Raw genomic sequence first — 13,889 nt, forward strand, 5'->3', positions numbered from 1 at the left:
CAGGGGACCTTGTCCCAGTGTTTGAGAACCCTTTCAGTGAAGAAGTTTCTTCCAATGTCCAACCTAAACCTCCCCTGGTACAACTTGGAGGCCATTTCCTCTTGTCCCCTCACTTGTTGCTTGGGAGAAGACACCAACCCCCACCTCCACAACCTCCTTTCAGGTAGCTGCAGAGAGAAGCAACCAGGAAGGTCACTGATTTCCTTGAGGGATTCCCCTGCAGACAGGAAGGGCCTGTGGAGAGGATGGGCTGTGCATTGATGGGGAAGTGCCAGGGTGGGGATTCCTATCACACCAGGTTTCGACATCAAGCAGCCAAGTGCACAAGTGCAAACAGAGAACTGAAAGCCTGCTCCAGCCTGCACAAGAGCCCTGCCACAGAGCCAAGGGCAAGCCCCGACCCTGCTGGGAGTTGAGAGGTCTTCACAGAATGGTAGGGGCTGGAAGGGACCTCAGGAGCTGGGATTGTTTAGCCTGCAGAAGAGGAGGCTCAGGGAAGACCTTCTTGCAGTCTACAGCTACCTGAAGGGAGGTTGGAGCCAGGTGGGGGTTGGTCTCGTCTCCCAGGCAATCAGCATCAGAATAAGAGGACACAGTCTCAAGCTGCACCAGGGGAGGTTTAGGCTGGAGGTGAGGAGAAAGTTCTTTACTGAGTTGTTAGCCATTGGAATGTGCTGCCCTGGGAGGTGGTGGAGTCACCATCCCTGGAGGTGTTCAAGAGGGGACTGCATGTGGCACTTGGTGCCATGGCTTAGTAGTCCTGAGGTGTTGGGTGATAGGTTGGACTGGATGATCTCTGAGGTCTCTTCCAACCTTACTGATTCTAAGAAAAGCTCATCCAGTCCAACCCCCCTGCCAGAGCAGCATCACCTAGAGCAGATCACACAGGAACACATCCAGGCAGGTCTTGAATCTCTCCAGAGAGGGAGACTCCACAACCCCCCTGGGCAGCCTGTGCCAGGGCTCTGTCACCCTCACAGGGAAAAAAGTTTCCTCTGCCTCAGCTTCCACTCATCTTGTCAAAGCTCTGGCAATCAATACCACAGCCCAGCAGCTCTGGGCACAGAAAGCCCTCCAGGGACACCACAGTACCCGCAGGGCAAAGGCAGTGCTTGGCAGAGGCAGCCACTCTCCCCTCTTTACTGAGCACTTTGCCCCCTGGGGACACCGCTGCTCAGACCCCACCTGCGCCCCGGCCCCTTCTGCTGCCCACACTGCAGGGAGCCAGAGGGGAAGGCAGAAGCCATCCAGACAGCTGCAATAAAATAATCAGGTCATCTGGTCCCATGAGCAAAGTGAAGGCTCTGATCTTTCACCAGCCTCTCTGTCCATGAGCTCCACCCCAAGGCTCAGCCCGCCTGCCACCGCTGGCAACAAGCCGGCACTGCAAAAGGCTGCCGCTGCTCCCCACAGCCACCGAGGCACTCCTAAAGCACCTGGAGCTGTCTGCAACATCTGCCACTGTCACAGGAGGCAGGTTCCAGAGACGTGAGAAAATCCAGGAGCTCTTTGTCTGTGCAGGCACAGCCTTTACTACACCCCCAGGCAGTCCTTGTGCAACCACACACCCAGCACCAGGCGGGAAGGTGGCTTTGGAGGGGGGATGGGACAACACTTTGAGATGGGGGGGGAGAAGAATTCATTCTGCTCAGTCAACCAAGTCAGGCCCTCTGCCACAGCAATGAGCAGTGTGAGGAAGAAATGCTAAGTGAGAAACACAGGATGGTTTGGGTTGGAAGGGACCTTAAAGATCACCTTGATCCAACCACCCTGTCATGAGCAGGGACACCTTCCACTAGCTCAGGTTGCTCAAGGCCTCACCCAGCCTGGTTCTGAACGCTTCCAGAGATGGGGCATCCACATTTTCCTCAGGGAACCCATTCCAGTGTCTCACCAGCCTCACAGGGAAGAATGTCTTCCTAACATTTAATCTAAACATCTCCCTTCTTTCAGTTTAAAGCTCTTACCTCTCATCCCATTGCTGAACTTCCTCCTGAAGAGTCCCCGGGGGCCCCCTTTAAGCACTGCAAGGCCACCAGAAGGTCTCCCTGGAGCCTTCTCTTCTCCAGGCTGCACAACCCCAACTCTCTCAGCCTGGCCTCCTCCCAGTAGTGCTGTGTCCCTGCTCCAACAGCTCCATGTCTGTGCTGAGGACTCCAGAGCTGCCCCAGCCCTGCAGGGAGGTCTCAGCAGAGCACAGCAGAGGGGCAGAATCCCCTCCCTGCCACTGCTGCCCACGCTGCTGGGGATCAGCCCAGGCCATGGTTGGCTCTGGGCTGTGAGCACACAGTGCTGGCTCATCTCCAGCTTTTCACTCACCAGCACTCCCCCCAAGGCCTTCTCCAGCAGGCTGGATTTGCACTTGAGATTGCCCCAACCCAGGTGGAAGACCTTGCAAGAAGATAAAAGCCACCACAGGTCTCATTTACACAGCATAACTGCACTGCAGCACTGGGATGCTCACAGCAGCTCAGCCAAAAAAGCCTCTCACACTAACACAAAATCCCCTGCTGGGTGAGAAGCAGGGTCTGGGGTTTCACCTCCAGGAGCAGCCACAGGACCTGGTGTTTATGGAGGGCAATGAGCCTGGCCACCAGCAGCAGCTCAGTTTCTGACCCTTGCAGGGCCTGCTGCTGCTCCTGAGGAGACCATTAACAGTGAGGGAGCAAACAGTGAGGCTAAACCAGCTTCAAAGAAAGGCTTCCCTTACTTCCTTGAACAACCTTTAGTGGGAAGCCTCAGGAAGGGGATGTGCCAACAGCCAGGACCCTGCACTCTGTGCCACCTGCCTGGCACTCTGGCAGGTCTGCCAGCAGGACTTCTCAGCAGGTCCAGTGCTTCACCCAGCAGCCTGTACTGACCCCTGCACACAGTGGCCCCATTGCACTGCACCACTAGGGATGCAAGCCTGATGCACTGGTTCCCATGACCCCCTCTACTACCCTCTCCAGACAGAATGAGGCTGGCAACCTCCTGATCCTTGGCACAGGCACCCTTTGCAGTGGCACACAGTATACCCTGGCCAGCAGCTCTGCAACTTAACATTCAGGTTCCTGCAGTCCTCTGGGGTGCATGCCACCTGACCCTGGGCACTTAGAGACATCCAACTCATCTGGTCAAACACTTCCTGGATATTGCCTCGTGTTCATAGATCCCTGCCAAGGCTTCAGAGCCAGAGGCTGGGAGCAAACAGCTCCAACACAGCCCAGATGAAAGCTTCTCCCCTGATTCAAGGCTGCTCTGTTCCCCAGGAGAGCTTCCACAGCCCCCTCCTCACTGCTCAGCCACAGAGCAGCCACCCAAGTGCTGTCCAAGTGCCTTCTCCATTTGCAGACTTGAGAGAGGAGGAAAGTCTCATTCTGCCTGCAGGAGCACAGGTCACCTGAGCTCAGTCAAACCTACTGCCAGTGATAATCTTCAATAAGGGAGGCACAAGTCCAGGGGTGCTTCCAAATGGGCTCAGGGGACCACAGGCACTGTGTAACCAAGTGGTGCCCACCCTTTAAGACCTGTCCCCTTCCTTTGTTGCATGGCAGTGCAGAAGAGCATTTGTTAGCTCTGCAAAGAGGGAGCAGGGCTTGAGATCCCCAAAACACCAAATCAACCATCCTCCCCAGCAAGCCAGCATGCATGCCTGGCAGGGGTGAGTCCAGCCCTGCTTCCAAGTCAGCCCACAGAAGGGAAAAACAATTTCAAGTGACCCCATGCTGCCTGAGTAACCTGGCACTCAAACCCCCAACTCACAGCCCACGCTCTGGAAGCCCACAGGAGAGGACCTGCCTGAAGAAGGCATTCTGCAGCCCTCACAGACTTCATCCCTTGGGCATGACCACTCACCTGGCAACCATCTGAGAGATTTCAGCAGTAAGAAAGAGGATGCAGGGTGCAGCACACAAGTGCACAGCATAACAAAGGCACTCAGGACAGAAGAACCTCGAGATAGCACAGGAGAAACATGGCAGAGGCCAGGCCTCAGCACACACACATCCAGCCTTTGGTAACAAGATTCAGACCATGATCCCTGTGTTTTCCAGCCCCTCAGGCCAAACCAAGACTCTCCAAACCCTTAGGCATGCAGCACCATGCTGTCCTGGGACAGGCCAGGCTGATCTAGTGTGGGGTGTCCCTGCCCATGGCAGGGGGGTTGGAACTAGATGATCCTTGTGGTCCCTTCCAACCCTGACTGATACTACGATACTATGACAGCACCACCTTCTTATCTCCTCTGCATCCAAGCCCACAGCAGCAGAGTCAGAGTGATTAGATGAAATCAGTTAATGGGGAGTGCAGCAGGGCCCTGCTCCAAACAGCTGAAGATGGAGCCTCCACCCACCAACAAAGACAAGGAGCTACACCTGAGGAGAAGTCAGGGCCACAAGGATGAGCAGAGGGCTGGAGCACCTCTCCTGTGAGGACAGACTGAAGGAGCTGGAGAAGAGAAGGCTCCCAGGTGACCTCATTGTGGCCTTCCAGTATCTGAAGGGGGTCTACAGGAAGGCTGGGGAGGGACTGCTCAGGATGTCAGGGAGTGATAGGACTAGGGGGAATGGAATGAAGCTGGAGGTGGGGAGATTCAGGCTGGAGGTGAGGAGGAAGTTCTTCCCCATGAGAGTGGTGAAGCCCTGGAATGGGTTGTCCAGGGAGGTGGTTGAGGCCCTGTCCCTGGAGGTGTTTAAGGCCAGGCTGGCTGAGGCTCTGGCCAGGCTGATCTAGTGTGGGGTGTCCCTGCCCATGGCAGGGGGGTTGGAACTAGCTGATCCTTGTGGTCCTTTCCCACCCTGACTGATTCTATAAGTTATGAGCCCCTCCTGGCCTAGTTTGCACTTACTTAGGAGCATCTGAGCACAGCAGCTGTTGGCTCTGCTGCCACAGCACTAACCAGGCTGGGTGGTGACTGTCCCAGAACTGGGAGAAGAGAATTCCACCAAAGAAATGAGGACAGCACACAACCTGGATGTGCCTGAGCTACAACAGCTGCTCCCTTTACTCCTTGTTCTAATAACAGGTTTCTACTGTTATTCCCACTCTTGCACATAGCTCAGAGTCAGAGAGGGCCCCACAAAGCAGGAATGGGGGCACAGGAATCAAGATGCTCTACAGCACTCAGGCAGCTGCAGCCACTTCTGTAAATCCCATGCCAGGCTGGAAGAAAGGACAAGAGGAAATGACCTCAAGTTGCACCAGGGGAGGTTTAGGTTGGACATTAGGAACAATTTCTGTCAAGGCCTGGAACAAGCTGCCCAGGGCAGTGGTGGAGTCCCCATCCCTGTAGGGGTCTGAAAGCTGTGTAGATGTGGTGCTGAGGGACATGGTTCAGTGGTAAGCTGGCAGCACTGGGTTGAGAGGAGTTCAAGAGGGGATTGGATGTGGCACTTGGTGCCATGGTCTAGTCATGGGGTCTGTGTTGATAGGTTGGACTTGATGATCCTCGAGGTCTCTTCCAACCTTAGTTATACTGTGAGACTGTGATAATGGTTGGACTCAGCAATCTTAAGTGTGTCTTCCAACCCAGACTACTCTGGTCACACAAAATCCACCAGAAGGCAGCTACACTGATGGAAAGTTACAGCTGCCACTGTCCTTGAAGGCAGGCACAAGATCCACAGCTTAATAAACTGCAGGGACATTCAGGGTCTTTTATTACCTACTTGAGGTGTCCCTAATCTGCCTAATTTCCAGAAGCAGGCCAGGATACTGTCCAACAAAGCTTCCACAATGATTACTCTCTGCCAGGACCACCAGTCTAGTGCTTCCCTCTCAGCACCTGCAGTGGGAGGTGGTGGAAGCCTCAGCCCTGGAGGTTTTGAAGGCCAGGCTGGATGTGGCTGTGAGCAACCTGCTGTGGTGTGAGGTGTCCCTGGCCATGGCAGGGGGCTGGAACTGGCTGAGCCTTGAGGTCCCTTCCAACCCTGATTCTGTGGCATGGACTGCTGAGGATGCCCCCAGGAAGCTCTGCTGATTTTCAGGGCTGAGAGAGGGAGGGAGGGACCTCCCCTGTTCCCATGGATGATCTCCATCAAGGGAAAGGAGCTGCTGTGAGCAGAAATTAAGCACAGGGCAACTTCTCCATAACATTTCCCACTGCTGTAGAGCTTAGTCAGGTTCCTCTACAGAAGTAATCCCTCCCCAGCAGTGATGGGGGAGCAGCAGTGGTGGGTAAGGCTCTTTGGCAGCACCTGCAGCACAGCTCTGCCTGCTGAGGCTGCCTGGAGCACACAGCTCTGCCTGCCGAGGCTGCCTGGAGCACACAGCTCTGCCTGCCGAGGCTGCCTGCAGGCACTGGCCTGCAAGTGTAGCAGTGAAAGCAACCTTCCAAATGGTTAAATGTTTTTGTTCTTCAAACACAGTGTGAGATTTAGGGCTGTGGTTTCACTACCAGAGCAGTGTTGAAAGAGGCTGCTTCACTGGAAGCATGGCAAATCATCCAGGAAGTTACCAAAGAAGTGATGAGTCACTTTGGCACAGGACACTCCAAGGTCCTGAAGGCAGTGGGAGCAGCAGAGCTGACTGCAAGGTGCAGGAGCTGGCTACAGTTCAGCACCTCTGAAAGTCAGGATGTTAACAGCCAGCACCCTCAGCTCCAGCATCTGTGCACACACCACACTGGTACCTGAGAAAGGATCCAAAGGGAAGACCAAACAGTGCTGATCTGCATGGTGGAGACTAAGCACCTTGCTCTCAGCAGCTTAAGGCCAGATCATTCTCAGAGCATGGGTTGGAAGGAGCCTTAAAGTACATCTAGCTCCAACCCCACTGCCCTGGGGATGTTTCTGTTAGCAAACAGAAGAGGGCCAGACCTTCACAACAGAAATGCAACTGCTTCAACTGGCTCCATTTTTGATTCTGGGATGCCCCAGAATGAACCAGCTCCTCCATGGCCAGGAACAACCACCAGACTGAGGGCCACCAGGAGCCCACCAGGACCCCAGGAACCATCTGGTTCACAGAATCACAGGGGTTGGAAGGGACCTCTGGAGATCATTGAGTACAACCCCCTTGCCAAGGCAGATTCATAGTTTCATAGTTTCATTCAGGGTTGGAAGGGACCACAAGGATCATCTAGTTCCAACCCCCCTGCCATGGGCAGGGACACCCCACACTAGATCAGGCTGGACAGAGCCTCATCCAGCCTGGGCTTAAACACCCCCAGGGACGGGGCCTCGACCACCTCCCTGGACAACACATTCCAGGGTTTCACCACTCTCATGGTGAAGAACCTCCTCCTCACATCTAGCCTGAATCTCCCCACCTCCAGCTTCATTCATTCCCCCTAGTCCTATCACTACCTGAGATCCTGAGAAGTCCTTCCCCAGCCTTCACCTACAGGAGATTACACAGGACCATATTCAGGTGGGTTTTGGAGTGTCTCTAGAGCTGGAGGCTCCACAACCTCTCTGGGCAGCCTGTTTCATCACCCTTACATTCAAGAAGTTCCTCCTCATGTTTAGATGGAGCTCCTGATGGTCAAGTTCCTGCCAGTTACCCCTTGGCCTGTCCCTGGGCACCACTGAACAAAGACTGGTTCATTCTTTGTCCTTCTCTTCCCATCTGACCCCAGCAGGTCATCTACACTGAACTAGTGCTTGACAATCTGGATCCCTGCTGGAAGGCTGCTGTCCAAAACCTACCTCCAGAAGTGCTCTGGATCCATTTTGGTGGTGGTTTTGGTTTGGGGTTGGTTTGTTTGTTGGGGGGGGGGGGGGTGTTTATTGACATGCTCTAGAGCTGTTGGCTTTCTCCTTCCAGAAAGCTTTACTGGAAGAAATCTCACAGCAACCACCCTTTAAATCCTTTATTACATTTAAACAATCCAAACAGCCAACCTTCTGCATCTCATCTTTGCACATCATGGTTGTTCTAAGCCCAGGATGGGAACCATGGGCAGCTAAGTCCTTTGTTTAAGCAAAGCCCCAATAAGTTCTGGCAGCCTTCACTGTCTTTGTTTCTCTGTTCCAGATGTGCTCTTCCCTGGGCAAGTGTGAGAAAGCAGAACATTGACACAGTCTCCCAAAGATGGCAGAAACCACTAGCCCCCTCCTAAGTTCAAACACCTTGCCTTATAGGAAGGCTAAAATTGGTGTGCAAAGCTCTACCTCCTGCCCCTGGTCCCACCAGGCACCACCAGGACTGCAGCTGGGGTGACTGACTTGAGGGGGGGGAAAAGAAAGGGAAGAGCCAGCAGTGTGCTTTTGTGGCCAGGAAGGCCAATGGTCTCCTGGGCTGCAGTAAGAAGAGTGTGACCAGCAGGCTGAGGGAGGGAGGTTCTCCTCCTCCTCTGCTCTGCCCTGGTGGTGCCACATATGGAGTATTGTGTCCAGTTCTGGGCTCACCAGTCCAGGAGAGACTGGGAGCTACTGGAGAGAGTCCAGCAGAGGCTGCAGGGATGTTGAGGGGCCTGGAGCATCTCTGTGAGGAGGAAAGGCTGAGAGACCTGGGGCTGTTTAGCCTGGAAAAGAGCAGCCTGAGGAGGACTCTTCAGTGCTGATCAATAGCTAAAGGGTGGGGCCAGACTCTGGTCAGGGATGGGCACAAATTGGAACCCAGGAGGCTCTGTCCAAATGTGAGAAAAATCTTCTTTACTGTGAGGGTGCCAGAACTCTGGAGCAGGCTGCTCAGGGTTTGTGGAGCCTCCTTCTCTGGAGAGATTCCAAACCCCTCTGCACCTTGTGATCCTGGGAACCCTGCTGTGGGTGTCCCTGCTTTTTGGCAGGAGGGTTGGAATAGATGATCCCCAGAAGTCACTTCCAACCCCTACCATACTGGGATTCTGTAACTCAGTCCTTCAGCTATGCAAAGGTTACAGAGGAGGCTTCATCCAGCTACCTTCAACTGAAGGGAGTTCTATAGGAGGTGATGTTCTTTAACTCCCCCTGGTTACACTTTCACCTCCCCAAGCTGCCCAGGCTGATGTTTAGAGGAGATGATTATTAGCAGGCACTTCAGCACAGGAGTGAGGGTTTGTCCATGCAGGGCAGATCTGGCTACAGCCTGGTGAAGGCACACTGTGCTCCTGCTCTCCTTAACAATACCCACCAGAGAAAGTCCTCAGCACTGCTTCAAGTCCCCTGCAGCTACCTTAGTGCCCCAGTTACTTTATCCAGTGAATCCCTGGAAGTTTAAGGCCAGGCTGGATGGGGCTCTGAGCAACCTGGTCTAGTGTGAGGTGTCCCTGCCCATGGCAGGGGGTTGGAACTGGATGATCCCAGAGCCATAGGGTTAGAAGGGACCTCAAAGATCATCTAGTTCCAACCCCCCTCTGCCATGAGCTTGCCATGATCCCTGAGGTCCCTTCCAACCCTGACAATTCTATGATTCTATGCTGCCTGCAAGGTCCAAGGAAGCCCTGGTAGGCACCAACCTGCACAGCAACTTCAGCCTCAGGGAAGCCCTGATAGGCACCAACCTGCACAGCAACTTCAGCCTCAGGGAAGCCCTGGTAGGCACCAACCTGCACAGCAACTTCAGCCTCAGGGAAGCCCTGGTAGGCACCAACCTGCACAGCAACTTCAGCCTCAGGGAAGCCCTGATAGGCACCAACCTGCACAGCAACTTCAGCCTCTCCATGCAATTAAGAAACAGATTTCACTTTTGAGTGCAGCACTTCAACAGAAAACATTTCCTGGAGCTACTGTTCCTTTTTAGGCCACAGCAGCAACACCAAGCAGAGAAAGAGGAATCAAACAAGCAGCAGAAAGAGGAATGCCTGCAACGGTCACCAGCAGCAAGAGAGAGCAGAGCGAAGCAGGCTGCAGGGAGCACGCAGGCCTTTCCTACTCGCTCACCAGGGTCACTCTCAACTACAGCCCTCACAGCACCACGAGGATGACACCATAACTGTGAAGGTCACAAGCTCTACAGCATGAAGCAATCCCTTGTACTGCCCTTTGTGCTGAAAGAGCAACTCCATGTGGCTTGGGATCAGAACCTCTGAGTGGAGCCAAGTTGGGCAGCGCGGCATGAGGAACCATCGGAGCAGCTTGGCCATAACAGATGCAGGCAAACTCCTTCCTGTCCATGCAAAACCAGAGGCAGCCACTGTAAGAGCCACACAGCAGCTCTGAACTTTGTCAGGACACACCTCAGACCAGTAATGCCTCCAAGTATTATTTATTTGTGCCCTCATTTCTGTTCTCCAGAAGCAAAGACCACACTCAAAGCTCTCTCGGAGCTGGGCAGTCACTGACACCTTGGTTTAAGCTCAGCATCCTTTCCCATCTCACAGGCTATAAACTTTCCCAGAAGCAAGTGGCCAAGGAATCTGAAGAAAACCCAAGATTTCCCCAGGAATCCTCTTCAGCTTTCATAGGCTCTCATTTCTTTCCTGAGCTTTCCTACAGCATGACAAGCCTCAAGTGGTTTAGGGAAGCAGGTTCGTTCTACAGCGTTGAACACAACATGTGAAGGGCCGAGGCAGCAGCAGTTCCATTTTGTTCCTGAAGAAAGGCAGTGTCCAGAGAGCTGCTCCTGCAAGAGTGACTTTACAAGTCACAGCCCTTAGCCTCACTTCCTCAGGACCTCAGTGCCACAAGTTCACCAGTCAGCACCACACACAGTGTGCCCCTTCCACCCCTCCCACCAGCATTCCCAGCTGACAGCTCCGTGCCAGGTCACTTGGGACAGAACTGTGCTAGGAGAGTTTATCCCAAAATAGGCAGGAAAAAAACTGTTTGCCAAGGAGGAAGAGACACCTTGGTTTCCAGCACTGAACACCAGGACTGCCAGACACCCACCATTTGAATACCCACTGCAAGTTTTGCTCACAAATAGCCCCATGAAGGCTGCCAGAATAGCTAAGAAGAGAAACCTGCCCCAAGCCCGGATGAAAGCCGTAGGCTGCTGCCTAGCTGTCACCCAGAGATTTATGTGCAAGCACAATAATGCACCCACTCCCCCCACAAAACCCAGTGCAGCTGCCAAATGGCTCTGTTTGCTGGCACACCTTCACCTGAATGAGTTTACAAAGGAGTTTTCATTCAGAGGCTGCAGTCATTTTACAGCTGAGTGAGTTAGAGAAGGTATTTGCCTAGCAGGGAAGCAAACACTTCCCACATTCCACCTGTCTCTTACCACCATGATTATTTATTAGGCAGCAAGTGATAATTCTTCTACTGAAGCAGCAGCTCCATGGCTTGAAACTCAAGTATGAATCCAGTTTTACAGTCACAGCCAGAACTACACCAGTGTAAAGATGTTCCTTTCTGTAGGGGGGTAGCCCCTAGTCACCAGGTGACTGGACACACACACACACTCCCCCTTCAGCTGCACAAAAACCACTCCAAGCAGCAGAGCTGTCCACCACTCTGCCGCAGGGAATCCCCATAACCCAGCTAGTTACTGTAACCCTCACAAGGGGGACATCTAATTGTGCTTCTGTACCACCACATCCAGTCACAGCCACGCAAGAGAAACGCCAGGCCATGGGAAACAGCAGAACACAGGTGGGCAAGGCACTGTGCCCAGCCTAGGGACACAGCTGTGGGGCCAGCTGAGCCAGTTCCTCGGGGGAGCATGAGTTCTGGACCTCACCCCTCACCAGAGAAACATCATTTGCATCAATATGAAAATGTCAAGCTTCAGGTGCCTTTCACCACTAGGAACTGCTCTGGCAATAAAAACACAAACATCCTTCAGAGGCCTGGAAGTTAACTTCACTTCCCAGAGGTAACAGACAGAAACCAGCCTTGCTGAAGGCATCATGGAAAATACACACCCTCAGGAGCAAGGAACCAATACACAAGCTCAGGGTTTGGGAGAACCTTTCTGCCACAGGAGAGGAAACTTGCCAGAGCCATAAAACATGAAGACAAGAGATCTGGGGTTTATCAGCTTTTACTAGTGGATGTTAACTCTTCCTCAGCCCATGCCTCCCTCCTTCTGCCTCCACCTTCACTAGGGAATTGTGGCACCCCCCTCAATGTCATCTGGCTGCCGGTTTTAGCAGGTACAACTGCAAGGGCAGAGCTAGAAGCCAGGAGCTCCACACTGCTGTGCTGAGCTATTCCCGGGCATCCCGGAATGGGCTGAGAAGCTCCACTCAGCAGCTCCTCTCAAACGCAAGAAAGCAAACACCTGCTGTCCCTATGCAAACATCAGAGCCTCTCAGTTTTTACCACGTTTCAATTCACCTCACAGTACAAATCACTGAGCCAGTTAGGTTAGAAGAGATCTTTAAGATCATTGAGTCCACTGACAGGTCACCAGTAACCCTGTCCCTCAGCACCACATCTGCATGGCTTTTCAATCCTTCCAGGGATGGTGACAAGTCAACACTCTTGGCACGCTTCAGCATGACCCTTTCACACCTTCTACACCACAACAAAGCCAGAAATTTACCAGTAAAAAGCAATTTTGTCGCCAAGTTGCTTCTCGTTGACATTTCTGTCCAGGAGGTTGTAGCAGATGTTGGTGGTCGCCCCTTTCATCCACTCGATGAAGATCTTTCCCTTGGTCACATCGAAGTTGTACTTCAGAAAGGGTCCCGTGGGCTGAGTCTTCCAGTAGAACTCTTTAGCAATGTCACCCCAAAACTCTGCAAAGGCAACGGCCAGAGCTCACGACTGAGGAAGGATGAGGAAGGCAATGCTTTAAGGAGCACAGGAAGCAGCCCCTCTATCCCTGCACCCCACGCCGCTGGGGTTCGCCGCGGCCCCAACACCCTGCCACCCCCTCCTGCCCACCCGGCACCCCCTGCCCCGCTTCCTGCCAGCAGCCCCCCGGAGGCACCGCTCCCCGTCAGCCCCCCCCGAGGCACTGCTCCGCGTCAGCCCCCCCCCGGAGGCACCGCTCCCCGTCAGCCCCCCCCCCGAGGCACCGCTCCCCGTCAGCCCCCCCCGGAGGCACCGCTCCGCGTGAGCCCCCCCCCCGAGGCACCGCTCCGCGTCAGCCCCCACCCCGAGGCACCGCTCCGCGTCAGCCCCCACCCCGAGGCACCGCTCCGCGTCAGCCCCCACCCCGAGGCACCGCTCCGCGTCAGCCCCCCCCCCGAGGCACCGCTCCGCGTCAGCCCCCCCCCCCGAGGCACCGCTCCCCGTCAGCCCCCCCCGGAGGCACCGCTCCGCGTCAGCCCCCCCGGCCCCGCCGCGGCCCTGCCCGGGGGCAGCGGGCAAGGAGGGGGCTACCGCCAGCGGCCCTCACCGTGCGGCTCCTCCACGGAGCGCTGGTAGAGACGCTGGTAGTGGGACAGCGACGGGACGTGTGCCGCCGGCAGCAGGTCGGGCCGCGGCCGGTACAGCCGGGCCTGCTCCTCGGGCAGCACCATGGCTGAGCGCCGGCAGCTCTGGGCGGGTGGGCGGCCGCCGAGCCCGCTTCAAAGCGGCGCGGAGCCGGGGGCGGGGACGGCAGCGGAACGCCCTCACGGCGGCGGCAGGCGAAGCGGAGGGCAGCGCCGCCCCGCAGCCCAGCCCCGGAGCTCGGCCGTCCGCCGCGCCGGGTGCCGCCGAGCCGCGCCGCCAGCCCCGGGGCGGGGCGGGGCGGGGCAGGGCCGCGCTGCAGGGGGCCGGCCGGCGGCGGGGCGGTGCTGTCAGCCATGTCGCCCTGACAGCCGTGCCCCCCGGCAGCCATCTTTCCCCACCCCCGCCTGCCGTGCCCCCTCTGTCCGCCCTGTCAGCTGCCGGCTGCTCTGCGCCGCTTGGCCGCCTCGCCTCTGTCAGTCCTGTAGCCCCCGTTAGCGGCGACTCCCCCCCGGCTGTTTTACCCCCACGTCTCCGCAGTGTTCCCCTGCCAGCCATGCCCTTCCCCACGGCGCTGTCCCCTGTCAGCCGTAGCCGTCCCTGATGTCAGTGGTTTCCCCCCTCAGCCATGTCACGCCTCTCCCCCGCTGGTGGTGCCTCTCTCTGACAGCCACGGCCCCTGCCAGCTCCTCCAGCAGCGCTCTTCCCCTGCCATAGAAT

General features: G+C 55.6%; 1 protein-coding gene across 3 annotated transcripts in view; it reads right to left on the minus strand.

Annotated features, from left to right (window-relative positions):
• Positions 1 to 13,335, minus strand: part of ACSS2 (acyl-CoA synthetase short chain family member 2) — a 42,580-nt gene extending 29,245 nt beyond the window's left edge. The window contains exons 1-2 of one of the 3 annotated variants that reach the window (XM_068149779.1): positions 13,135 to 13,335; positions 12,334 to 12,529 (exon numbers count right to left, since the gene is read on the minus strand). In XM_068149779.1, coding sequence (XP_068005880.1) covers positions 12,334 to 12,529; positions 13,135 to 13,258 — 320 coding nt within the window. In that variant the 5' untranslated portion in view covers positions 13,259 to 13,335. The remainder of the gene's footprint in view (positions 1 to 12,333; positions 12,530 to 13,134) is intronic. The other 2 variants (XM_068149777.1, XM_068149778.1) reach the window with 2 other exon arrangements.
• Between the last annotated feature and the right edge of the window lie 554 nt (positions 13,336 to 13,889).

This window comes from Melanerpes formicivorus, unplaced genomic scaffold, assembly GCF_026170545.1.
Source record: "Melanerpes formicivorus ecotype bairdi unplaced genomic scaffold, bMelFor1.0.p_v2 SCAF_19, whole genome shotgun sequence".
NCBI classification, from domain to species: domain Eukaryota; kingdom Metazoa; phylum Chordata; class Aves; order Piciformes; family Picidae; genus Melanerpes; species Melanerpes formicivorus.